This window comes from Drosophila nasuta, chromosome X (genome assembly GCF_023558535.2).
Source record: "Drosophila nasuta strain 15112-1781.00 chromosome X, ASM2355853v1, whole genome shotgun sequence".
NCBI lineage: Eukaryota > Metazoa > Arthropoda > Insecta > Diptera > Drosophilidae > Drosophila > Drosophila nasuta.
Window position 1 is genome coordinate 30,273,216 of NC_083459.1, and position 25,941 is coordinate 30,299,156.

The window sequence follows — 25,941 nt, forward strand, 5'->3', positions numbered from 1 at the left end:
TGTAATAAAATTACAATTATCCCAGTATAGAATGATGGTAAAGTGAATACTTTCAAGGCTAGCTAGCAAATTCCAATCCAGTTAAAAAAATTGAATCACACATCCGTAATATTCGGCACAACAAAATAATTTTTAAATATATTATTTAAATATATTTAAAAACATATTTCTGCCTAATTTAATTCCATCAATTAAATTTCCTTATCAAAAAAAGCTAAACTAATTTCAATATAGCTAAATTAAAATTTAGCCCGAAAATAGCTAAATTGTAATACACTATGCTGCAGCTGTTGGTTCAATTGAACGGTGAGAAAGTGATGTTAAAGCGGAAACCCCACAAAAGGCAAAACACAGATTTGTGTTGTAAGTACAGCAAGATCTGCTTCTTCTTGCTGTCGCACATAAATTAAGTATACGCACTGTGTAATGCGGTGCGCCGCATTCGACTTACCTCGTGTAAACAAGCAGAGCCGTATGAAGCAATCCAGCCAACGGAGATGCGTGCTGGCGACGCCCAGGGATTTGTAGTTGTAGTTGTTGTAATGTGAATATCTACTGCGGCTGCTCAACGCCATTGCAACGCGATTTACATTGTTTTCTATTTGTATACTTATTTTGAGCACCAACACAATTACACACTTGAACAAAAATATGAAAACAAAATAAAGTGGCAAGAGTCACAGCACATACACAATTAATTAACAAACAAATGTTCGCGTTCCTGTTGTGTCACTTGTCACATTAATTTTGCAAATGCGCTCTGCAATTAGCAAACAACAATAATAACAATAGCAACAACAACAACAACGACTGCGACTTTTGCGCGCCAAAAAAAGGAATAGAACTCACAAACACTTGCGTTTTATCTGCTTGCGTGCGTCTGCTTGCGCTGCTGTTGAATGGCAGCATGCAACTGAGCACTGTGCCACCAATTGGACGCGCAAATGGCTTTGGCGCGCGCCACACAAAAAAAAAAACCGAAAGGAAAAAAAACACACACACGGAAAGCACAACATGTCGACCACGAACAAACCCGAGTAACCGTAAAACGGCACAAACTCGATATGGTAACACCGACGCTGTTAAGACGTACACACGCGCACTGTGAGGGCGAACACAACACTTGTGTGGCCAATTAGAATTACGCCAACACTGTTTCACCATAATTTACACGTTAGCTACAACACCGCAATTAAAAATAAAGAATTATATGAACCGCAAATTACATGCACTTCACTTCACTTCGCGTTTCACGTAAGGAGCAAAAACATGGCAGGGAGCGATGTTAAGTTGGCGCCGGCAACTGTTACGCCGCCGTTGAGCCACTGTTCTTTGCATGGCTAGGGTGGCAACGTTATGTGCATTAACAGTGCACAACTGTTGCGTCACCGTTGTGCCGCTGCTGAGTATTTTGTTTACTTTGCCCGCGGTGGCAACATTCGGCCGCTGTTGCGCCACCGTTGCGCCGCTGTTGACAATCAGAGATCCATACGTTTTTTTTTTTTTATTGTATACTTTTTGCATTTGGATGTTTCTGTTGTGTTGTGGTTGCAACAATGCGTACGCTACTTAGTGGCAACAATTGCCTGACGTGTCTGCATCCCATGGAGACTGGAAGTGAAGGCACAAACATGAACGCGGAGCTGCAAGAGTTGCTGCAGCGTCATCTCGATTGGCAGCCGGATGAATTGAGTTGCGAATTGTTGCCGCAACGACTGTGCAACGCGTGCCACCAGCTGCTGCTGAGCTACGAGCAGTTTCAGCAGCAGGCACGCAACAGTCGCCAGCAGCTGTTGGCCATGCTGCAATCGCAAAGGGAGAACAAACAACAAACTGCCAGCTTTGAAATCGTTTACGAGGAGCACAAAACGGATGACCTGATGCTGGACAAGACAGCGCTGGAAACAGAGGATGACAATGCTGTTGCGGCTGCCGACAATGCTCCTCAACCAGATCCATTTGATGAACCACCTGCTGCCCCAGAGCAAGTGCAGCAGCGACGCTACAAAGGCCTCAAGAACAGCTTCAAGTGTCAGCAGTGTGGTCACTGCTTTGCCCACAATCTGACGCTGCAGGCGCACATACGTAAGGTGCACGAGGGCAGCAAACGGCCGTTTCAATGTGATCGCTGTGACAAATGCTACAGCTTCATGGGCGGCCTCTACACACACATCAAGGAGATTCATGGCAGCCAGAAGCGATCGTATCCCTGCGATTATCCCGGCTGTGAACGCATCTACATCAGTTGCATTGCCATGCAGAAGCACAAACGGCTGAAGCACAGTGCCAGCTTGCCACCGGGTGCGGCACGCAAATATGTGTGCGAACAATGCGGCGCCACGTTCAATCAGACCGCGAATCTTAAGTACCACCGACGCACCAAACATCCAACGGCAGCGGAGGCGGCAGCAAACGCTCGAGATAGTGAGCGACACTTTTGTGAGCTGTGTCAAAAGCATTTCCATTCCCGCTACACCCTCAAGTATCACAATATGCAACAGCATGCGGCGGCTAGCTCCGATCCCGATGAGCTGCAGCAGCTGCACGAGTGTCAGGTGTGTGGCCGTCGCATGGCCAAGCGCTTTATGCTCGTCCAGCACATGCTGATGCACAGCAACGACAAGATGCCCTGCGAACATTGTGGCCGGCTGTTTGCCCGCAAATTCGAACTGGAGGCGCACATTCGTGCGGTTCATCTGAAGCTGAAACCCTTCGATTGCAAGTATTGCGCCGAATCGTTTGCATCTCGTAAAACGTTGAGGCATCATGAGTATATACACACCGGGGAGAAGCCGTATGTTTGCCAGGTGTGTGGCCAGGCATTCCGACAGCAGACGTGCCTCAAGAATCACGGCAAGGTGCACGACAAGCTGCTCAACAAATGAGCTCGAAGCTCAAAACCAATTTGTGTATAATAAATCAAATGTTTTAATTTGCAAGTCAACTGTTTGTAGATTTCTCTGGATGCTGCAGCTGTTGCTGCTCCTTGGCTATGTACGCGGGCAGATCGTCCAGCGGCTTAAAGTACAAGTGAACCGCTTGGGAGCCAGCCATCATGGCCAGCATTGCGCTGCCCAAGAATTTCATGTATTGTCCCCACGAGACGCCAGCAGGCATCGTTAAGCTGTGTCTCTTATTGTCTATTCCTGCTGCTGTTTTGCTTGTTGCTGCAGTTGCTCTATATGCGCCTGATCCTCCACGTAGTTCTTTGCCTGGCGACGTTTGAATGTGCGATCTAAAAACTAGCATATTTTAGAATAGTTGCCCAAAGCAGTTTTCGCTTCTTGTCACTTACAGAAATTCGTTTCGCCCACCGTCCAGTTGATCATGGAGAACTCGAGTGCGGCGCCCAGCACAAAGAAGATGGGCAGAAAGCGATAGATGCCAAAGCGTCGCTTGCCGGGCCAATTGTCGAGGAAGCGTCGCACCAAATTGCTGTGCAAACTCATTGGGCGATTATGTAAGCGTGGGGCGGCTTTTCAGTTTCGCTGCCCAGGGCGCTGTGTAAACGCTGTGTCTGCTGCCACAGGTTTGAGGCAGTGAATTGCCGCAAACTTCGGTGTTAATAAAGCAACTTGTGCTTAACAATTTAATACACGAATTTAACAATAAGAGCAAAGCCACATTCCCATGCTCAGCTCAGCTGTTTTGTTTAACAGTCGTCCGTTAAACACCTCCACAACTTTTCTCGCTCCACCTGTTAACAGATGTTAACTTTACATTTGGCGTGCGCTCCGTTTTGCGTCAGTTGCGTATAAAGAGTGCTCGCTTACGCCAACAGCTGTTAGCTTCACCTTACATGCCTACATTGATTGATACAATGTATTTAACTTTGACAAAGACGTTAATGAGCTGAAGGCCTTCTTTCCATGAGTCACTCCCGTTAATTGCTAGATAGTTTAAACTTCTGCCTTGAATATTTTTCGCTAGATACTTAGAACATATTTTAATCGTTTTCCTTGCTTAACGGGTGCTCCGTTTTGCGTTAGCTGCGCAAATTTGCTTCTCCTTTACGTCATTTTGTGTCTAACAACAGCTGTCAGCCTTACGTTAGGGTGCTCCGTTTTGCGTAAGCTGCGCAAATTTGCTTCTCCTTTACGTCATTTTGTGTCTAACAACAGCTGTCAGCCTTACGTTAGCGTAGTGTATCAACTTTTGTGTTAAACACGTAAACACATCTATTTATTTATTTTTATTGGCGAAAAATTGATCTGCAGATTTATGCATACTTAGCCAACAGACAAAGAACGAACAACAATTATGATACACAGTCTGTTCATTGTAAACAGCAGCGGGTAAGCAATCCAATCGAACATACAATATGCCGTCTTATCACTGCAATGAGTGAAAAAGCATTGAAAACAAAATCTCCCCCACTCTTTCTCTATCGCGCTGTCTCACTCTCTCTCACCCACAGCGAGGTCTTTCTGGAGAAGCATTGGCGTTCCGTTGTGTCGCGCTCCGTTTGCGAATACTTTCTCGACGCCCAGCGAGCCGCTCCATACGTAAGCCACGTTTGCAAGAAACGCGTCGAAACATGTCAGCAAAAACCGAGCAGCTTCAAATTTGACTAATTCTTTCATGCAGGATGTGCCGCCCGTGATTGCCACGCCTCATTATTACCTGATCACCGTGCAGAGGGACAGCGTCTCCTTGGTGGCCGCCTGCAAACAGGAAGTTCCGCCATTGTTCGTGATTGAGTTTCTGCATCGCGTCGTTGACACATTCCAGGATTATTTCGGCGACTGTTCCGAGTCGGTGATTAAGGATAACTATGTGGTTGTCTATGAGCTGCTTGACGAGATGCTCGACAATGGTTTCCCCTTGCCACCGAGAGCAACATACTCAAGGAGCTAATCAAACCACCAAACATATTGCGCACCATCGCCAACACTGTGACCGGCAAAAGCAAGTCTGTCTTAAGTTTCAAATGGAGCAATCTTCTGGAGCTTAATTCTGGTTTTTCATTTGCAGTGTGAGCACCACATTGCCCTCGGGTCAATTGTCGGCGATTCCCTGGCGACGCAGCGGAGTGCGGTACAACAACAATGAGGCCTACTTCGATGTCATCGAGGAGGTGGATGCCATCATCGATAAATCGGGATCAACGGTGTTTGCCGAGATTCAGGGACATGTAAGTAAAGGCAGAAAGACTATTAATGTATTAAATCAGGGAATGGGGATTAGTTATAATAAATGAATGTTGAAATTTCGAACATAATATAATACTTAATGATTATATCTCTACACTTTCAGATCGATTGCTGCATTAAGCTGTCGGGTATGCCCGACTTGACGCTGTCGTTTATGAATCCGCGTCTCTTCGACGACGTCTCCTTCCATCCATGCGTTCGCTTCAAGCGCTGGGAAGCTGAACGTCTGCTCTCGTTTATACCGCCCGACGGCAACTTCCGATTGATGTCGTATCAATCGTATCAGCCATCGGTGGTGACCATTCCCATCTACATACGGCACAACTTTTCGATTAAGACGGGCGAACAGGGGCGCCTCGATCTAACGATTGGACCGAGGAACACGCTCGGACGCACTGTGGACAAGGTGAAGCTGGAGCTGACGATGCCCAAGTGTGTGCTCAACTGTCTGCTGACACCGAATCAGGGCAAATACACGTTCGATTCGGTGAGCAAAACGCTCTCCTGGGATGTGGGACGCATCGATGTCTCCAAGTTGCCCAACATACGTGGATCGGTAAAGCATTGATATATACTCTATATGTTATTTGATTAACTAATTATTTTCACATTGTTCAAGGTGTCGATAATGCCGGGCAGCACAAACATCGATGCGAATCCATCGATCAATGTGCAATTCCAAATCTCACAGCTTGCCGTCTCGGGGCTCAAAGTGAATCGCCTCGATATGTATGGCGAGAAGTACAAGCCCTTTAAGGGCGTCAAGTATTTAACCAAAGCTGGCAAATTCCAGGTGCGCATGTAGCCACGCCCACGCCGCCACGCCCAGCCTGCCAGTTTACTAAGCTTTAATTAAGTGTACAACAAGAAAAAAGAACAAAGGCAACTTTTTAAGTTTTCATTTTTCCAACATACGAATTGTACTGTGTGTGTCTCACTAATCTCTTGTAAACTAATGTTATATTATTATAATCCATCTTTTTTTTTTGACATCAAAAATGCTTGTTTAATTCTATTTCAAGCTAAACTTGGGGGTTTAGCATATATAAAAGATTTATTTTCAAAAATGTAAATTTTGGGGGAAAGCTTTAAATATTTATATTCGAATTTTTCGCAAGCCGAATAGATTTGCTCAAAATACTTAAAAGTTCTCTTTAATTGAACATGCTCGCCTTACAGATGCAGATATAAACCAAACCAAAATCATTCATTCGCATTAAGAACTAGTGGATATAAATCAACGACCGCTAGATGGCGCCAACACTACGTGCATTGCTTTCTTAGTAGCTTTTTTTGTTTAGTATATTTGCCATTTCAATGAATTGCACATTAACTTAATATATTTGGATAATACATTTTTCATATTTTATTAATTGAAAATAGTGTATATAATCTCTATATATGTAAATAAAAGTAAACGCTTTCATTAATTATTTTGTGAACAATTTGTGGGCCTTTAACAATGACCGATAGATGGCGTTAGCATAATTTACACTGTTCAACAGTTTTTGTTTAACTTTGTGATTTGCCTTTCGAATTTTACACTATCAAATATCTTTTATGGTAGATACATATATTCCACATATAAATAAACGATATTATTTTATGAAATTGAATGCGGTATTTTGTGTTTCTAATTTATCAACAATTTATAAAATTGTTGTTTTGAATTCCTGATGTTAAACAACAAATTCTTAGACCTAAGACCTATTAAGTTTACTCAAACCTAGCAACTTTTGCACAGTTACGGGGTATACAAAATGTGTTGTATGCAAGCTGCCGCTCTCTTACACACTCTATGTGTGTGCGTGTGTGTGTGTGTGTTGCAGCGTCGCCATATTTAAAACTGGCTGCAGAATCTTGTTCGCCACTTGACTGGAAATCAAGTTGCAACTTCGCCAGTCGCCAGTCGCTTAGCAACAAACCTACGAAATAAACGAAGCAAACAAAAAAAATGCTTGTAAGAAAACTACAGTCGAGTGTACTCGACTATGAGATACCCGCTACCGATTAACAGTAAAAATTATATACTACAAATATACCAAAAATATAACGCAAAAATACTAAAATATATATCAAAGGGTATATGGATGAAGTACTACATTTGAAAACACTAAAATATACCATGGGGTATATTTGGTATATTGACATTGTACTGCATTTAAAACTTACCATAACGTACTAAAATATACTAGATTATCAGCCAACGCAACTAAGACATCCGGTACAGTGGGAATTTTTCCCCATGCACAAGTATTTCTTAAAAAACTTCTCAAATTTTTATCCGATGGCAACTCTAGCTTCATAATTACACTTGTTATTCGAATTTTATCAATTTCCGGGGCGAAAGAGGGCGTGGCAAAAATTTGAAACAAAAAAAATTATAGCTCTATCTCTTATAGTCTCTAAGATCTAGGTGAATATACGGACGGACAGACAGACAGACAAACAGACAGACAGACAGACGGACATGGCTATATCTTGGTTGTTGTCGCTGATCACGAATATATATACTTTGTGATGTCGGAGTTATCCCCTTCTGCTTATAATACCCTTCTAACCTAAGGTTAGACGGTATCAAAAAAGAGCAAGCAATAAATTGAAATGAAAATGCAAAACTTGATTTTGATTTTCTGCTGCCTCTGCTGACTCTCTTGCACACATATCGAATATATACTGTATGTGTTACGTGTGTGTGTGTTTTTGTGTTTATCTGCACTTTGTGCACTTTTTGTTTTTTGCTGCTTGCCAACCGGTTTCTTTCCGATTTTTGGATTCTAGCAAATGCGGCGTGGAACGGTAGCCAACAAGCGCCACCAAAAAAGCGAGGATACGCCTTGTTGCCAGCTAGACAAGACCTGCCACACACACACATACACAAACACAAACACACACGCTCGATGGTTAACTTTTCGTCTGAGCTGCGCTTTTAACTTGGCCAAAATCGCGAGCGTGGGAAAGCAAAGTCACAGCAAATAGCCGAGTTTAGGCTTTTGTTGTGGCATGTGGCATGTGGCATGTGGCATGCCACATGCTGAGCCCTAGACTCATTAGCCCCGACCCCAAGTTCGTTGCCTAAGTCTTTTGTTTCTCTCACATTTCAACGGCGTTTTTCGTTCAATTAACGTTCACAGTTTTGCTTTGTTAATCGTTTTAAGAAAATTCGTTAAATATTTATAACAATTGTGCGCGCGAGAAATGCTTGTCATTGCTGCAATTGTTAACATTTAGCAATAAATGCTTACACTTTATATACTATATACTATATACTATATAATATATTTATATATACACTCGCGTCTCTGGCAACTTCAACTTATTTACATATGACAATCACAGCGCTTAATGGCAATTTAACTTAAAGTCGAAACTGGTTTAAGCTCCCCACTCTCCTTCTCTCTCTCTCTCTCTCTCTCTCTCTCTCTGTCGCTTCCTCTCTTTCTGCTGCCTTCTTCCTCTCTCCTTTAGAACACCTTTAAGCACCTCATTCTCTTCACTTTGAGTACAGTCAAAGGATTGTTCTGGCAACTCGCAGCAAACAAGGCGCCGCTTCTCTCTCACTCTCTCTCTCTCTCTCTGTCTTGCTCTCTCTTTCTCTTCCCCTCTTACTGTTGCCCTAACTGCACCTAACCCAATTCTGAACCAGTTCAACACCTTTGCCTTCCACTTTTTTGTCATCATTTGTTTTTTCTGCACCTTATTTTTAGCAGCAAGTTGAAATTGAGTTAAAAGCTGCGTCTTAAATCATTTGCAAATCATTTCAACGCTGGCAATTTGTTAAAATATATACATAAGGTTGTTAAGGTTGAGATATATCTTCTATATATCTTCTTCACGCCCATTGCTGTTTCTTTTATTACATAGTAATTTTTGTTTACAGATGCAAATGCATAGAATAATGATAAACTACTTCAGAGCATAACTAAATATGATATATATGATATATACCAAAATCGTTTAAGTTCTTACAAAAATCCAAGTTAACACAAAAATATGTTCATTTTTATACCCGCTACCCATAGGGTAGAAAGGTATTATAACTTTGTGCCGACAGAAAATGTATGTAACAGGTAGAAGGAGGCATCCTCGACTCTATAAAGTATATATATTCTTGATCAGCGTCAACAGCCAAGACGATCTAGCCATGTCCGTCTGTGTGTCTGTCCGTCTGTCCGTCCGTCCGTATGAACACCTAGATCTCAGAGACTATAAGAGATAGAGCTATAATTTTTTTCGACAACATTTGTTATGTTTGCACGCAGATCAAGTTTGTTTCAAATTTTTGCCACGCCTATTTCCGCCCCCCTGCAAAACAAAAAAATCGAATAACAAGCCTAATTTAAAAGCTAGAGTTTTAGTATATACATTAATTACTGTACTAGTTATGATTCCTGAAAATTTGGTTGCTATCAGTTAAAAATTGTGGATGTTATTAAAGAAATACTTTTGTATGGGCAAAAACGCCTTCTTACTAGGGGTCCTAGTTGCTTTGGCTGACAATCTGGTATATTCTGCCGTTTATGGTATATTTTGAATGGTGTACTATATCGATATACCAAACATACAATTTTGGTATATTTTTTAGTATTTTTAGTATTTTCGGTATATTTTGAAAATGATACCGCAATATTTTGACTTTATTAAAAATGGGTAGCGGGTATCTCACAGTCGAGCACACTCGACTGTAACTTTCTTACTTGTTTATATTTACATTATATTCTTATACAAAGTTTGCATTCTTAAATGTTAATTCCGATGAAAGCTAAACTTATATATATCTCGTAAAATTTCAAGTGATTGTCTGAAAGAATGTTAAACAAAATTGTATTTTGAAATTGTTCTATTATAACCCTGAATCGCGTTTCACTTTCAGCTGATAAGTCGTAAGAAATCTCATAGATTTCAACGATCAACAAATGCAAATGAATTATTTACCAGAGCAGCGCAACACTTTGCGCAAATCAAGAGCATCGTGACTGATTAAAAACTGAGTAAATAAGTGTATAGTAAACTAATGAAATGTTTGCTGAACGACTTGTACACAGACTGTTTGCAGGCACTGTGCTCTGTGTGTTTGATGAGCCACACTTGCAACACACAACAGAAACGCTGTGCAACAAGTGCAGCAGGTGCAACTTGATTAGTTTGCCAATTAACGTGTCTCCACCTCAGAGTTAAGCTCCCAATGGAATTCCGCTTGGCTACGCTCCAGTTTCATAATGTGCTCAGCAAACTTCAGACTCTTTGTGGAGTGCTAAGTGATTTCCAACCAAAGGCAATTGCTGGCAACACACTTTGCCACGCCCTTTTAACACAACACCACGCAGGTTGCACATTTGTTTGAAATCAAATAGTCAAAAGCATTTCAAGCATTCCAGATACTTGCAATACTCTTGAGCAAGCTTCATCTAAATAAATTCTACTTTTAGTAAAATTAATGTATAATGCTTTAAATATAATAATACTAGAAACATATCAAATACAAAAAAAAACAATGTAATATTGTACGTATAATTAAGAATTTAAATTTTTGAATTCTTTCTATAAAAACTGAGAAAAAAAAACAAACCAAGTAAGAAAGTTACAGCTACAAAAAACAACATAAACTTTTTCGTTTTTTTTTCATACGAAATTCGTTTATTTTTGTATTTATTTTTAATACGAAAAATAATTCCCAAAATCATTCCTTACTTCAATTAAAGTGCTATTCAAGAGCAACAAGATGCATCTTTATTCAATCTGTTATATTATGTACTCCATGGTATATTTTGAATGTAGTACAATATCAATATACCAACTATAGATAATGGCATATTTTTAGTATTTTTGTGGTATATCAATTTGGTATATTTCGAACGTAGCATTTTAAAAAATATACTAAATATACCAGTCGGTATACTTTAGTATTTTTGCGGTATATTAATTTGGTATATTTGTAATCGTAATACTCTTTTACGCTTAAACAACATGGAAAACATTAGTATACCAACTATATTGATATATTTCAGTATTTTTGTATATTAATTTGGTATATTTCGAACGTAGCATCTTAAAAATATACTAAATACACTGGTTGGTATATTTTATTATTTTTTGAGGTATATTAATTTGGTATATTATTAATTGTAATAATGGTATATTTTTAGTATTTTTGTGGTATATTAATTTGGTATATTTCGAACGTAGCATTTTAAAAATATACTAAATACACCAGTTGGTATATTTTAGTATTTTTGCGGTATATTAATTTGGTATATTTTTAATTGTAATACTGTTTGACACTTAAACAACATGGGAAACATTAGTATACCAAATATATTGATATATTTCAGTATTTTTGTGGTATATTCGTTTGGTATATTTTGAATGTAGTACAATATCAATATACCAACAGTAGATAATGACATATTTTCAGTGTTTTTGTGGTATATCAATTCGGTATATTTCGAACGTAGCATTTTAAAAAATATACTAAATACACCAGTTGGTATATTTTAGTATTTTTTGCGGTATATTAATTTGGTATATTTTTAATTGTAATACTGTTTGACACTTAAACAACATGGGAAACATTACTATACCAAATATATTGATATATTTCAGTATTTTTGTGGTATATTCGTTTGGTATATTTCGAATGTAGTACAATATCAATATACCAACTATAGATAATGGCATATTTTTAGTATTTTTGTGGTATATCAATTCGGTATATTTCGAACGTAGCATTTTAAAAAATATACTAAATATACCAGTCGGTATATTTTAGTATTTTTGCGGTATATTAATTTGGTATATTTTTAATTGTAATACTGTTTGACACTTAAACAACATGGGAAACATCAGTTTGATATATTTCAGTATTTCAGTATACCAAATATAGCCTTATGTATATGTACTCTATATTATATTTCGAATGTAGTACAATATCAATATACCAACTATAGACCCTGACATATTTTTAGTATTTTGTGGTCTATTAATTTGGTATATTTTTAATTGTAATACTATTTGACACTTAAACAACATGGGAAACATTAGTATACCAAATATGAAATACATAAGGTTTATTACAATACATAAGTATGCGTCACATAAATAAAAACGTAATGAAATACACATAATAGAAATGCACATTCTTAAATTAACAAATATAAGATAAATCCAAATGCATCAAACATCAATTGGTGTCTTAAAATTCCTAGTACATTAATTTTTAGCTAGTTAAATATTAGATGATGAGATTAAAGTAGTCCTAACGCAGACTCTGATGGAAAACGCTCTTCTTGACATTGCTGTTCACATTGCTGGCCAGCTTCTTGGCCGCCATTGGATCGGGTGCAAAGCAATTCCATAGACGCAGCGTTTCATCCGCGCCAGCACTAATCACTGTGCTGCCATCCGGGGACATGGCCATTTGGAGCACACGCGACGTGTGTCCGGTTAGATCCGCCTGCTTCACCATCGTTGGATACTTCCAGATAGTCAGTTGATTGTTGGCAAACCCATGTGCCGAAATCAGCTCCTTGTAGTGGCGCGAGAAGAGCAGCGAGCACACTTGCGATTTGGAGTCCACAGACTTAATAAGCGAACCATTGTGCACATTCCAAAACTTAATGCAACGATCCGCAGTGCCACCTCCCGAAGCCAGAGTATTCGTTTGCCAAGGACACCAGGCTAAAGCGCGCACAGCCGCCTGATGCTCCGTGAATTTATGGAGTGGCTCCTGTGCAGTGCCCACTCCACTGCTGCCCAGCGGCCAGACATTAACCAGATTATCGTTGCCACCACTGGCCAAATACTTGAAGTCGGTGGACCACTTGAGCCCGCACACTTCCTGGGCATGGCCATTCAATGAAGATAGTTTGTGCTCTCGTGAGCGCACATCATGATGGATAATGGTGCCGTCACGGCTGCCCGACGACACTAGATACGAGTTCCATGCTAAGGAGCCAACTCGACCACCATGACCGTCCATCACACGCAGACGCTTTACTTTGGAGCAGTCCCACAACTCGACGGCACCAGTGCTGTGGCCAATAGCCAGTGTCTGACCTTCCTGGATCCAGGAGAGCGCGCATGCGTAGTCGCCCTCCTCGTACTTGTTGAGCTGCTCAATATTTCCAGTGGCAGCATTCCACAGATATACACAATTGCCCAAAGCGACGGCCACAATATTATCGCCGCTCCAGTCCATCAGATTGAGATAGTAGTTGTTGATAAAATCGGGAGCATCAAGTATGCGCTCCGAGGTGGTTGGAATGTAACGTGATCCGCTCTTGGTCGATATGGGCGTCTTCAGAGAATAGACAACCTTTAGAGGATTTGTGTGCGATTCAGGCGCAGCAGGTGCTTTGCTCTGATAGCACAAAATGCGTCCACTCTTGGCGTTGTCTCCACTCACTTGCGCTGCTTCTGTAATAAGCTTCTGGTGATCACTCTTGGCCGCCGATGCCTGTACATTGTTATCGTTGTTGCTGCCCGTGGGTTGCTCATCGTTCTCATCATCCTTTTTCACCAGATAGTGCGCGAGCTCAAAGTTGGTTGCCGCTCGATTGGGAATGAAACGATCGCCGCCTCCAGGTGTCTTGGATGGCGTTGTCATGGATTTTTTTGCTTTGGCTTCAGAGTTCTTGCCGGGCGTCTTTGTCGACGCCTGGACGCCGGAGAAACTAGTGTTATAGGAGACGGAGACGGAGAGCACAGAACGTGTGGTGTTTGCACTTCCATTCATGGACGCCTCCAGCTTCTTTTTCCAGCGGGGCGCAGGACCACGCGTGTCCCCGTCCATCACTAGGGCATTTTGCAGGTCACTCACAAAGTTAAATTGCGACATTTTTGAAGTTTTTGTATGTTTTACTTTACTAAATTCCTTTACTATATTTTTACTACAATATATTAAAATCACAATTTTTACGTTATTTGCTGTTTATTATTTGACTCGTTTGTAGGATGTGTTGCTTGTTTGAAGCGTCGAGAGAAAAGTGATTTTGATATATTTTTAGTATTTTTGTGGTATATCAATTCGGTATATTTCGAATGTAGCATTTAAAAAATATACTAAATACATCAGTTGGTATATTTTAGTATTTTTTTGCGGTATATTAATTTGGTATATTTTTAATTGTCATACTGTTTGACACTTAAACAACATGGGAAACATTAGTATACCAAATATATTGATATATTTTAGTATTTTTGTGGTATATTCATTTGATATATTTTTAATGTAGTACTTTATCAATATACCAACTATAGATAATGGCATATTTTTAGTATTTTGTGGTATATCAATTCGGTATATTTCGAACGTAGCATTTTAAAAATATACTAAATATACCAGTTGGTATATTTTAGTATTTTTTGCGGTATATTAATTTGGTATATTTTTAAATGTAATACTGTTTGACACTTAAACAACATGGGAAACATTATTATACCAAATATATTGATATATTTCAATATTTTTGTGGTATATTCAGTTGGTATATTTTTAATGTAGTATTTTATTAATATACCAACTATAGATCATGGCATATTTTTAGTATTTTTGTGGTATATCAATTCGGTATATTTCGAACGTAGCGTTTTAAAAATATACTAAATACACCAGTTAGTATATTTTAGTATTTTTTCGGTATATTAATTTATCAATATACCAACTATAGATAATGGTATATTTTTAGTATTTTGTGGTATATTAATTTGGTATATTTCGAACGTAGTATTTTAAAAATATACTAAATACACCAGCTGGTATATTTTAGTATTTTTGTGGTATATTAATTTGGTATATTTTTAATTGTAATACTGTTTGACATTTAAACAACATGGGAAACACCAGTTTGATATATTTCAGTATTTTTGTGGTATATTTTTAATGTAGTACTTTAAATATACCAAATATAGCCTTACATATATGTACTCTGTCGAATGTAGTACAATATCAATATACCAACTATAGACCCTGACATATTTTTAGTATTTTGTGGTATATTAATTTGGTATATTTTTAATTGTAATACTGTTTGACACTTGAACAACATGGGACACATTAGTATACCAAATATATTGATATATTTCAGTATTTTTGTGGTACTTTATCAGTATACCAAATATAGCCTTATATTTAGTATTTTAAGAATAATAACGCACTCTTTTGCTTTTATTCAAAATAGGTAGCAGGTATCTCACAGTCGAGCACACTTGTTCTTAAATATCAACTTCTTCATAGAACATAAATTTACTTTCAAATCAAATTGTGTTTTTTTTCCGAACTCTAAACAAAGTTTCATTGAAGTCTTGTGTGGCAACTATTGAATGGATTGTCAGGGTCAGACGACCCTGGAGTGCACTCCAACAAGTTCCACCAGCTTGCCTCCCCTTCCACTCCCCTTGCTTCCCTTCTCCAGCCTTCTCTTGCGACACCTTCATGCCATCTGCAATCGTGCTCTTATCTTTGATGTGTTCGCTGAGAGTCTCGGCTTGTTAGGGCATATTTGAAAAATCAACAGCGAAATCAACAGGCAACATGCATTTGTCATTAGCAGGCAACGTTTGTATTTGCTTTGCTTTTTGCCTCACTCTCTGCTCTCTGTGGTTTTCCCACATCATTTGCTGTAGTTTCTGTTGTTTGTCCAATGAATCGTGCAATTGCAATTGCAATTGCAATTTTCTGTTCAATATTATTAATAATTTATGCAACTTGTTCGCTGACACTGTGCAAATGTTTGAACTGCAAAATTGTTGTTTGCGTTGTTGAAACAAGATGCAAGCAACAAAAAAAAAAAGTGCACTAAGCTGCAAGTTTGAACGCTGAAACTGAAACCTGAAGCTGATGGCCAAAATCCAAAGTCTAATAAGCGTCTGGCCGGCTAATTAGAAACGCTGATTGGCCTCAAATAACATATAGTAGAGGAGGGCAAATGGACGGACAAAGAGACACACGACAGATGGACAGATGGCAGACGGGGCATTTGAGATCCACACGCTAAATTGCAACGGCAGACGTTGACGCCTCTGTTTAGCTGACTGCCCACTTATACCCTGTAAATGTGTGAGCAGGCTATGACAGACTGAGCATTGAATTCAATCACAGTAATCACAATTTAAGTAATGTTAAATTATAGACTGAGAATTGAATTCAATCACAATAATAATTTTAGTAATGTATATAATATTATATATATAAATATAAATATAAATATTTAAAAAAAAAATATATATATATACCCTGGAAATGTGTGAGCAGGTTATGACAGCTGAATTTGAATTCAATCACAATTTTTTTGTTTTATATTCTTTATTTTTTTACAATCTATCTATCTAAAGATAATGAGTAAATTCTATGACGAAGAGAATGACAGAAAAGAATTCAATCACAATATATATGAACTCCTAAGCTTCGTATATCCATAATTTGAAATGAATATATAATATATATAAATATAAATATTAATATAGATATGCCCTGTTGTGGCAATAATCAATTTTTCCACTCAATTTTACTCGCTTAATTATTGATATAACAAGTAAGAAAGTCCGTCTGTCCGTCTGTCCGTATGAAACACTGGATCTCAGAGACTATAAGAGATAGAGCTATAATTTTTTTTCGATAGCATTTGTTATGTTTGCATGCAGATCAAGTTTGTTTCAAATTTTTGCCACGCCCACTTCCGCCCCCGCAAATCAAAAAAATCGAATAACAAGCGTAATTTTAAAGCTAGAATTTTGGTATATACAATAATTGCTGAAGTAGTTATGATTCCTGAAAATTTGGTTGCGATCAGATAAAAATTGTGGAAGTTATTAAAGAAATACTTTTGTATGGGCAAAAACGCCTACCTAATATACCAATTCGTATATTTTTAGTATTTTTGCAGTATATTCGGTATATTATGAGAAAAGTACCGCAAAGTATATTTCTTTTATTCAAAATGGGTAGCGGGGTATCTCACATTCGAGTACACTCGACTGTAGCTTTCTTACTTGTTTTAAATGAATGTATGATTATAGAGAAGCATAAACTACATACATATAGTATACATAATAAATAAGTACTTGCATGATATACATAGTCTTCATTCAATCAATCTTAAAAGTTTCTCACAGAGCTGTGAATTTTAAAATAGCATCACTATTTAAATGTCGATATACCAAATATAGTCTTTGGCATATTTGTGTATTTTGTATATTTGACTATTTTTGGAATATTAATTCGGTATATTTTAAGAATAATATTTCACTGTACTACGTTTATTGACAGCGGACAACGGGAATAGCTTTCGGTATAATTAAGTATTTTCGACATATATTTGGTATATTTGAGTGTGTTTAGTATATTAATTTGATATATTTTTAGAATAATGCCGCATTTTTATTGAAAACAAATAAAGTTTATAGTTAAGTTTTTTTTTTCGATATATAAATTTGGTATGTTTAAGAATTTTTCGTATATTAATTCAGTATATTTTAAGAAAAATGGCGCACTATATCTTTCCTTCTTGTTTCTATTCTTTCTTCTAATGTTTTCATGTAGACAACATTTCGAAAGCATATGACTTAATATGAAATTTAATTTTTTTTTAACAAATTTCAATAAAAAAAATTCCAAATTTTATTGAAATTGCCCAATGAAAATAAAATGAATTAAAAAACTCGCAAAGGGTCTAATAAATTCTTAAATTATTTTTCTTATTGTATTTTTTTATTTACCTAGCCAGGGTATGTTGCTAGCATATTTTAGTATTTGTCGCTGCTGCACTTATTAAAAACGATTGAAACTTCCGCAAAATAAAGACAACAAACGTAGCAAAATTCTCAATTTTACAAGAGATCAAAACAATAGCAAATGCCCAAAGTAGAACAGCTATGAATAGGTGAAAAGTGGAAGTTATATAAAGCTATGCAGATCGTATATAGCACAGCTTGGAACAGTTGGGAAATGAGCGCAAATCGAAACATTGTATGGAAGGGTAAAAGTTATTGTTCAACAAAAGGGAAGAGGCGGGACTTAAAGGGGGAAGAGGGTAGAGGTAGGACTGTATGTGAGAGAAAGAGAGAGAAACGTGAGTCAGAGGGAGCTGGAGCAAGGGTTCGCTTTATTGTGAGCTCATTAAACGCAATCGGAACAACAAACATGTCAAATGTGGCATAAACAAAAAAAAGGCTCAAAGATTCACACGCTCCCACACACACACACAAACACACTCACACACGCTGTGATTCACACTCACGCACTTGTGAATAAACGAAAAAAAAACGAAAAGAAGTAATTGAACAATGTGTATTTTGCATACAAAGTCAACGATGATAAACAATTAACAAATTGAACAAAACAAAACCAAAAATCGAGGCGAAAAAAAGAGAGAGAGGAAAAGAGAGTGAAAGAGGGAGAGAGCGATGTTCGAGCTATGCTAATCAATATGTTTAAAATAGATTGATATATAAGTGTTAGGCTTAGATGTGCGACACGATAATGATAATGATAATTTGTCGTCGCCAAATCGCCAAATATGATAAGTAAATGCAAATATCAAGATGTCAACATGGAACGGGGAAAAGACAGCTAGAACTATGCTAAAAACTTGGCACATTTAATTACCATTTGGTTAATTGATTTATTGCCACAACAAACACACAAAAAAGGAGAAAAACAACTCGATCGTGAATTACAACAAAATTCAACAAATGGAAAAATTCACACGACTCACATTTAACACAGCTGGACGCATCGCAGTTACAACTCTATAATTTACAGATCGTAAACTTCAACAATCACTATAATCAAATTAGCTCAGATTGTCATCATTACGATCTGAGAAGATTTTAATATTATACGGAGAGAGAAAGGCTGAGGAAAAAATATAAATAATTTAAAAATATCAAATTCAAATATATAAGGAAATATAAATATTGAATTGGAAATGAAGTATTAATTTTAGATAATTCAAAAATTAATTCCAAAGTATAAAAAGTATTGATATAGTACTTCATTCTAAATATACCACATTAATATGCTGTATTTGGTATATTAATGCAATACAACACACAAAATATGGCATAACAGTGCAGTATTATACCACAAATATACTGCAAAATATAGCAACATCTATATTTGGTATATTGATAAAGTTCAACACACAAAATATAGCATAACAGTGCGGTATTATACCACAAATATACTGCAAAATATACCAACATCTATATTTGGTATATTGATAAAGGGCTACATTTAAAATATACCACATTAATATGCTGTATTTGGTATATTAATGCAATACGACACACAAAACAGTGCGGTATTATACCAAAAATATACCAACATCTATATTTGGTATATTAATGCAGTACAACACACAAAATATAGCATAATAGTGCGGTGTTATACTACAAATATACTGGAAAATATACCAACAGATATATTTGGTATATTTATAAAGTACTACAATTAAAATATACCACATTAATATGCTGTATTTGGTATATTAATGCAAAACAACATACAAAATATAACATAACAGTGCGGTATTATACCACAAATATACTGCAAAATATACCAACAGCTATATTTGGTATATTGATAAAGTACAACACACAAAATATAGCATAACAGTGCGGTATTATACCACAAATATACTACTAAATATACCAACAGCTGTATTTGGTATATTTATATAGTACTACATTCGAAAAAATACCATAGAATGCAAAATATACCAGATTGCCAGCCATAGCAATAAATTAATTAAGCGTTTTATTATTATTATTGCCTGACCTTTAATTAGAATAAAAATTATAAAATATTAAGAAATTGTACAACTACAATTAAATACATAAAAATAAAACCAGTAAAAAAAAAATTTGAATGTAATTTTAAAAATGTATAAATTCCTCATATAACCTTTTGTATGGAATAATTTAAGTAGGAAATGCTGCCGAAAAAATGTATTTACAAAAATATTCGAATATATTGGAAATTTTTGTTCACCTTGAGAAAGTGATCGGGAGAACTTCCGGGACTTACAGACAAAGGGCGTTACGTCAAAGGGAGCGTTGACTGTTCTTGTTTTAGGGAAGTTCCGAATACAATAGCAACAACAACAACAAAGATCACCGATTGAAATCAAGTCAAAAAAAAAACACTTCAAGCAGCCCCCAAAAATAAACGAATGAATAATAATTTCAAAAGCTAAAGAGAACTCCCTTTCTCCCTCCCCTCTTCCCCTGTTGACCTTGAGTGGTTAAAAGGTTAATTCGTCACGAAATGAAATGTGCCGCCAAATGGCGTAAATAAATTGTAATTTTAATTCAATCTAAACAAATTGGCAAAGCGCAAAACACAGAGAAGAAAGAAAGAAAACGCTAAACGCGTGTTGCATAAACGCGAATCAACGCAACGTGGCGACCTCTGGCGGCGGCGGTCACAAGTTGCATAACCTCTGATAGCCCCAAACACGCAGATACTATATACTGATATATATATAGTAGGCACATACTATATAGTATGAATGTGGCTAGCTCTCCCTTAATTTTCGACACAATTTAGTTATTTAAAAGCTTTGCGAAAAAATTCTGTAGGCTGAACGCGTTGGGTATGATGGACTTGAAGTAGCTTTTGTTCTATAATGAAGAATCGCAAAGAAAAGAAAACTCAATTCACAAGTTTGAGTTAATTTTAATATTACACACTCAAGATTGAAAAAATCTTGGCTTAAGATTTTTTTTATCTTAAAAAGAATAATCTTGAAACAAGATTGTGAGATTAAATCAATTTTTACTCAAGATTTTTATGATTAATTTTCATTCTTTTAATAGTATTTATTAATATTTTAAATGTAGTTGATATTAAACACTTTTTACTACATTTACATATTTACTATTGTAATTAATTTTAGTTTAATTTTTATTATATCTATTCCTAACTGTAATTAAATATCTCTTTTCCTATAGCACTTTTTCTACAGGGTATTCTTCTGCTTTCACGCTCACTCGCTTGCTTCCCTCGTTTTTTGGGCTGGTCTTTTGTGTTTTTTTTTATCGTTTGACTTGTCAGATTTATTGTTATGGTTTTTTAGTCGTCAGCTTTTGTTTATTGTCTTTGTTCGTTTGTTGTTTTTTTTTTTATGTTTACGCTCTTTATAAAACTCAAGCTCAATTTGATCAGCTATCAAGCTATCCAGTTTCCCAGTTCGCAATAATGCCACCCCATTCAATTTTCATTTGCAATTCAATTCGAATCAAAAACTATTCTCTAAATTTAACAGTGGGGTTCAGTTAGTTGTGAACATAACCAAATTGTGTGCATAATCAATCAAAAAAGTATACCCTGTAAGTTTTGGCAAATTATGAAAGAAAATATACGATAGCGAATCGTAGAAATGCACTTAAATGCCAAAGGAGTGTGCACTATAAATTTGACAGCTGTAGCTTTAAAACGTACCGAGTTTTATCGCATCAAAGTGACGGACAGACAGCCAGACGGATTGCATGATTGAAGCAGTCACCCCACACTTTTCCCCCTTTTAGTTTTGGGGAGCTGTCGCATAACGCGTGACGCAACAGTGTAAAAGATAGTGTATAGACACACACACATGACGCAAGCAAAGCGCGCTGCCAATTGAAAGTGTGGCAATTGGCATGCCAACCTGATATCGTTCATTTTGTTGCAAGGTAGCACAAACAGAAGCTTGAGGCAACAACAAGCTGAGGCGATGTTTGCGACGTCTGGTCAAGCAAATTAGCATATCAAATTGAATTAAACGCACTCGCACACACACACACACACACAATTGTCCAGGCGTGCCCTCAATAAATAAATAACATAAATAAATAAATAAAGAAAAGCGAAATTCAAGTGGATTACAGAACTGAGAACGCGCCTATGACATAAAATCGCACTTGCCTTCGCCTTCGCCTTCGCCTCCGCCCCAAACAATTTTATTACAGGTCAACAGCAAGTTACAATTTGCAATTGGAATGTGAGAAATGTGTGGCCACAAATTGAGCAATTGTTGCATTTGATAGCCCACTGCCATAAATATTGAAATATTGCCCATCATTTATGCTCATCATCGATCGATATGACCAGCAAATTATCGATTATTGATATTTATAGCAACGTTTTGCATTCATTATTTACTTTGCAGATGTCAACAGATCAACGTTTAGAAATCTGTTTTAGAGGGCAGTTGAAAATTTAATTGCTATATTTTTTGATTATATAATTAAATTAGTTTTATTAAACTAAAATACAGAAATGTATAAAGAAACATTTTGTCATACTTTTTTGTCATGTACAAATCGACATTTTCGAAATAAGGAACTTATTAAGTCTTTAGCTTTATTTTTAGTAAAGTGTTTCGTTTGCAAATCCAATTTTCGTTGATTAGTAAAATATCATAAAATAGAATTTGAGAGTAACATTTTTTGCACTTACTTCTCTGTTCGCGTCACACAATGTTAACTTTACTACTTTTAACATATGTTAACAAATCTGTTAATGTCAACTCTTTCTCAGCTTAAACGATCAAGATGAAAACAAATAAATTCCTTAAAATATTCTTCAAATTTTTTTACAATCTTAACATTGTCTTACTTTAACATCACATTCATATTTAATTGCTTTCTTCTGCTGCTAAACACACACTGTTAATGTTATGTTAGCTTTCTTAAGTCGCTGTTAATGTTAATCTCAGCTCGCTCTGTTAATGCCAGCTAAAACTTAAACATAAACATTCTTCAAATTTTTCACAATCTTAGCATCGTCTTGGTTTAACATTATATTTATATTTTTCTTTGCCGTTAAGCACTCACTGTTAATGTTATGTTTGCTGTTAATATTAATGTCAACTCGCTCAGTAAATGTTATGTTAGCTTGAATAACCCGCTGTTAAAGTTAATGTATATATCAACTGTTAAGCTTAAGTTATTGAGATGAAAAGAAATAAATTTTTAATAACGATCTTGAAATCTTTATCATTCTTAACATATTTCATTTATTTCATTATTAATCTTCCACTGTAAATGCTATGTTAAATCACTTTTAATATCTCAAATTGAAAAGCTTCATTAATATTTCCAAGTGTAGTTCGGAGGGATCACTCATAGTTGGCATATTGGATCGTGTTTACATGGACTTTCAGATGGCATTACGTAAGTGCACTTGAGCTTGTTCGTGCTGTAAGCAAGGCATACTTGCAGTCTAACTCAGCGACGAATGACAAACGAGAAGCGAAAACTCTCAACTGAGAATTGGCAACCAAAAACCTTACGACTCTAGAAAAGTCCAGAGTAAACAAATAATGGGCGAGTCACAATAATGGCACGAGTGTCGCAGTTGTAATCCGATATGCTAGACCATGATGTGGATTTCAGATTGAAGATTGAACCAGATAAAGCTCTAGCTTGGCTTCTTCTTCCCTCCCTTCCCTTCCCTTCCCTTCCCCTCCCTCTCTCACTCGCTGTTATTGACTCACTGGGTTTTTGGCGCTTTCAATTGAGTCAGCCAAAAGACACGTGACACGTGTTGCCAACGACGGACGATTGCATCTGTTCGCTCCACTTGCAACTGGCAACTGCTGAAGCTGCAGTGCACAGTAAACACACGCTACGATGCACTTTGCATTTACTTCATTTAAGTTCAAATGCAAACTTCAATATCAAGAAAGAACGAAATTAAATGTTAATAAGTTGACTTCAATTTTTGATCGTAAATTATAAATTTTGATTCCATTAATCTTTAAATTTTAATTCCTCTACCTTTATTTTATAACATTAATTCACGTTCAACTCAGATTTTTCAACATTAGTATTTAAAACTAATAAATTAGAAACCTCAAGTTATTAACTAAAGCTCTAGTTTCAATTCAGTTTCAATTAAGTTTAGAATTTAATCAGTTAACAAATAAAGTTCACGTATTTACAGTCGAAACTCGCTAGCATTGTACACTTAATTTATGTTTCCCCTTTTTCAAGCTCGTCTCAAATTGTACAGCCATAATTCATCTCTTTCTCAGTGTTTACTGTATCTGGTAAACTTTACTACACACAATTTTGTTGATTTGTTTAGAGTGGCAAGTCGCAGGCAACCTTTGTAGTTTATTCCGTGAGTGTGTTGTTTGCTTTGAAATTTATGGCTATTTGGATAGTTTGAATACTCTAACAAATGGAGAATATCGATATCATTATGGATTTGGAGAACAAATAAGAACTCGACTGTGATATAAAAGCCAAACAGTATTACTGTTAGAATATGTCAATTTAATATTATCAAAATATACTAAAGAATATGCCGAAATGTATATTTGGTATATCAATATATTACAATATTGCAATTATATACCATGTCAAGCAATTGAATAAGGAAAATCGCGAATGTCGGAATATGTGAATTAAATTTAATAAACATATGTACTATATACCAAAATGTATATTTGGTATATCAATATAATACTAAATTGAAAAATACCATGACAAGCTATTGAGTAATATGAACTCAACTATATGAATATGCCAATTTATATATTCAATTACTAATATACTAAAAAAATATACTGAAATGTATATTTGGTATATAAATATACTACAATATTGCAATTATACCATGACAAGCAATTGAATAAGGAAAATCTCAAATGTCAGAATATGTGAACTAAATTTAATAGACATATATATACCAAAATGTATATTTAGTATATCAATATACTACTAAGTTGAAAAATACCATGACAAGCTATTGAGTAATATGAACTCAACTATAAGAATATGCCAATTTATATATTCAATTACTAATATACAAAGAAAATATACTGAAATGTGTATTTGGTATATCAATATACTACAATATTGCAATTATACCATGACAAGCAATTGAATAAGGAAAATCGCGAATGTCGGAATATGTGAATTAAATTTAATAAACATATACTTAAAAATAATATACTGAAATGTGTATTTGGTATATCAATATACTAGTAGATTGAAAAATACCATGACAAGCTATTGAGTAATGTGAACTCAACTATAAGAATATGTCAATTAATATATTCAATTACCAATATACTAAAAAAAATATACTGAAATGTGTATTTGGTATATCAATATACTACTATATTAAAAATATACCACTCCAATCAATTGGGAAATTGCTTTTCCACACCTACCTTAAAGTTTTCCCCACTAACATTTCATTTGTTAGAAGAATTTCTTAAGACTTTTTCCCTCCAGCTATAATTTTGTTTGTAGAGTATTCAAAGTGCGACCATTGCGTGTAAGTTTCAAACATTTCATTGCTTTATGGTTTGTTGATGCTAGAGTTCAACTGAATTTTGTTGTTGGGTTCACTTGTTGTCTATTTGCTTTTGCGCATGCGCGACTCCGATGGGAAAAGCTAAAAAAAAGATATCTAAAGAATATAGCGTGGAAAGTACTATGGAAAGGGGAACGAAGAGAGATAAAAAGATAAGATAAGAAATGATTTTTGTGTTTGGTTTTGTGGTTTTTATCGTACTTGTTGTTGTTCTGCTTTATTCAAAAATCGTTTTTAAAAAATAATATGCATTTAAAAATCTTACAAATGTTAGCAATCATCGATAAATCGATTAAAAATATATATAGATTTATATATATATATATATATACTTAGATCAAGCTGGCTTGTAAATATGCGCACACTTACATATCTTCTTTCTGTATCTGTATAAATATTTATTTCAGTATTTTTTTTATTATGTTATATATTATTTTTCTTCTTTTTAGATATTGCTTTTGAGTCTTTCATTTTGCTTTC

At 36.0% G+C, this 25,941-nt stretch overlaps 6 protein-coding genes across 7 annotated transcripts in view; 2 read left to right on the forward strand and 4 right to left on the reverse strand.

The window, feature by feature from the left end:
• The window catches only part of LOC132796507 (uncharacterized), a 78,943-nt gene extending 77,982 nt beyond the window's left edge, over positions 1-961 (reverse strand). Inside the window, exons 1-2 of one of the 2 annotated variants that reach the window (XM_060807700.1) lie at positions 850-961; positions 452-638 (exon numbers count right to left, since the gene is read on the reverse strand). In XM_060807700.1, the coding sequence (XP_060663683.1) occupies positions 452-638; positions 850-909 (247 nt within the window). In that variant the 5' untranslated portion in view covers positions 910-961. Of the gene's footprint in view, positions 1-451; positions 819-849 lie in introns of those variants that run through there. The other variant, XM_060807701.1, reaches the window with a different exon arrangement.
• A 502-nt stretch (positions 962-1,463) lies between these two features.
• LOC132796380 (zinc finger protein 93) lies at positions 1,464-2,902 on the forward strand. The gene has a single exon (XM_060807538.1). It carries the CDS (start codon positions 1,557-1,559, stop codon positions 2,883-2,885), a length of 1,329 nt encoding a protein of 442 aa, XP_060663521.1. The 5' UTR covers positions 1,464-1,556; the 3' UTR covers positions 2,886-2,902.
• A 2-nt stretch (positions 2,903-2,904) lies between these two features.
• On the reverse strand, positions 2,905-3,117 carry LOC132796382 (ubiquinol-cytochrome-c reductase complex assembly factor 6). The gene has a single exon (XM_060807540.1). It carries the CDS (start codon positions 3,115-3,117, stop codon positions 2,941-2,943), a length of 177 nt encoding a protein of 58 aa, XP_060663523.1. The 3' UTR covers positions 2,905-2,940.
• Positions 2,905-3,666, reverse strand: LOC132796381 (small integral membrane protein 4). Its single transcript, XM_060807539.1, has 2 exons — positions 3,296-3,666; positions 2,905-3,235 (listed from the first exon to the last, which is right to left on the reverse strand). Exons 1-2 carry the CDS (start codon positions 3,447-3,449, stop codon positions 3,141-3,143), a joined length of 249 nt encoding a protein of 82 aa, XP_060663522.1. The 5' UTR covers positions 3,450-3,666; the 3' UTR covers positions 2,905-3,140.
• A 467-nt stretch (positions 3,667-4,133) lies between these two features.
• On the forward strand, positions 4,134-6,034 carry LOC132796803 (AP-3 complex subunit mu-2). The gene is given in 7 exon segments (XM_060808103.1): positions 4,134-4,295; positions 4,418-4,505; positions 4,588-4,822; positions 4,825-4,912; positions 4,975-5,134; positions 5,257-5,709; positions 5,773-6,034. Coding segments are annotated over 7 exon segments (1,245 nt in total). The 5' UTR covers positions 4,134-4,260; the 3' UTR covers positions 5,959-6,034.
• Positions 6,035-12,224: 6,190 nt separating this feature from the next.
• LOC132796838 (cell division cycle protein 20 homolog) lies at positions 12,225-14,108 on the reverse strand. Its single transcript, XM_060808155.1, has one exon. It carries the CDS (start codon positions 13,987-13,989, stop codon positions 12,409-12,411), a length of 1,581 nt encoding a protein of 526 aa, XP_060664138.1. The 5' UTR covers positions 13,990-14,108; the 3' UTR covers positions 12,225-12,408.
• Positions 14,109-25,941: the final 11,833 nt, after the last annotated feature.

What these genes read in the sequence shown, in the direction of transcription:
- LOC132796380 (XM_060807538.1), top strand. Translation starts at nt 1,557, where the DNA reads ATGCGTACGCTACTTAGTGGCAACAATTGCCTGACGTGTCTGCATCCC.
- LOC132796382 (XM_060807540.1), bottom strand. Translation starts at nt 3,117, where the DNA reads ATGCCTGCTGGCGTCTCGTGGGGACAATACATGAAATTCTTGGGCAGC.
- LOC132796381 (XM_060807539.1), bottom strand. Translation starts at nt 3,449, where the DNA reads ATGAGTTTGCACAGCAATTTGGTGCGACGCTTCCTCGACAATTGGCCC. An exon ending in GGTGGGCGAAACGAATTTCT is followed by an intron (nt 3,236 to 3,295) that starts GTAAGTGACAAG and finishes GCTAGTTTTTAG; the next exon opens with ATCGCACATTCAAACGTCGC.
- LOC132796838 (XM_060808155.1), bottom strand. Translation starts at nt 13,989, where the DNA reads ATGTCGCAATTTAACTTTGTGAGTGACCTGCAAAATGCCCTAGTGATG.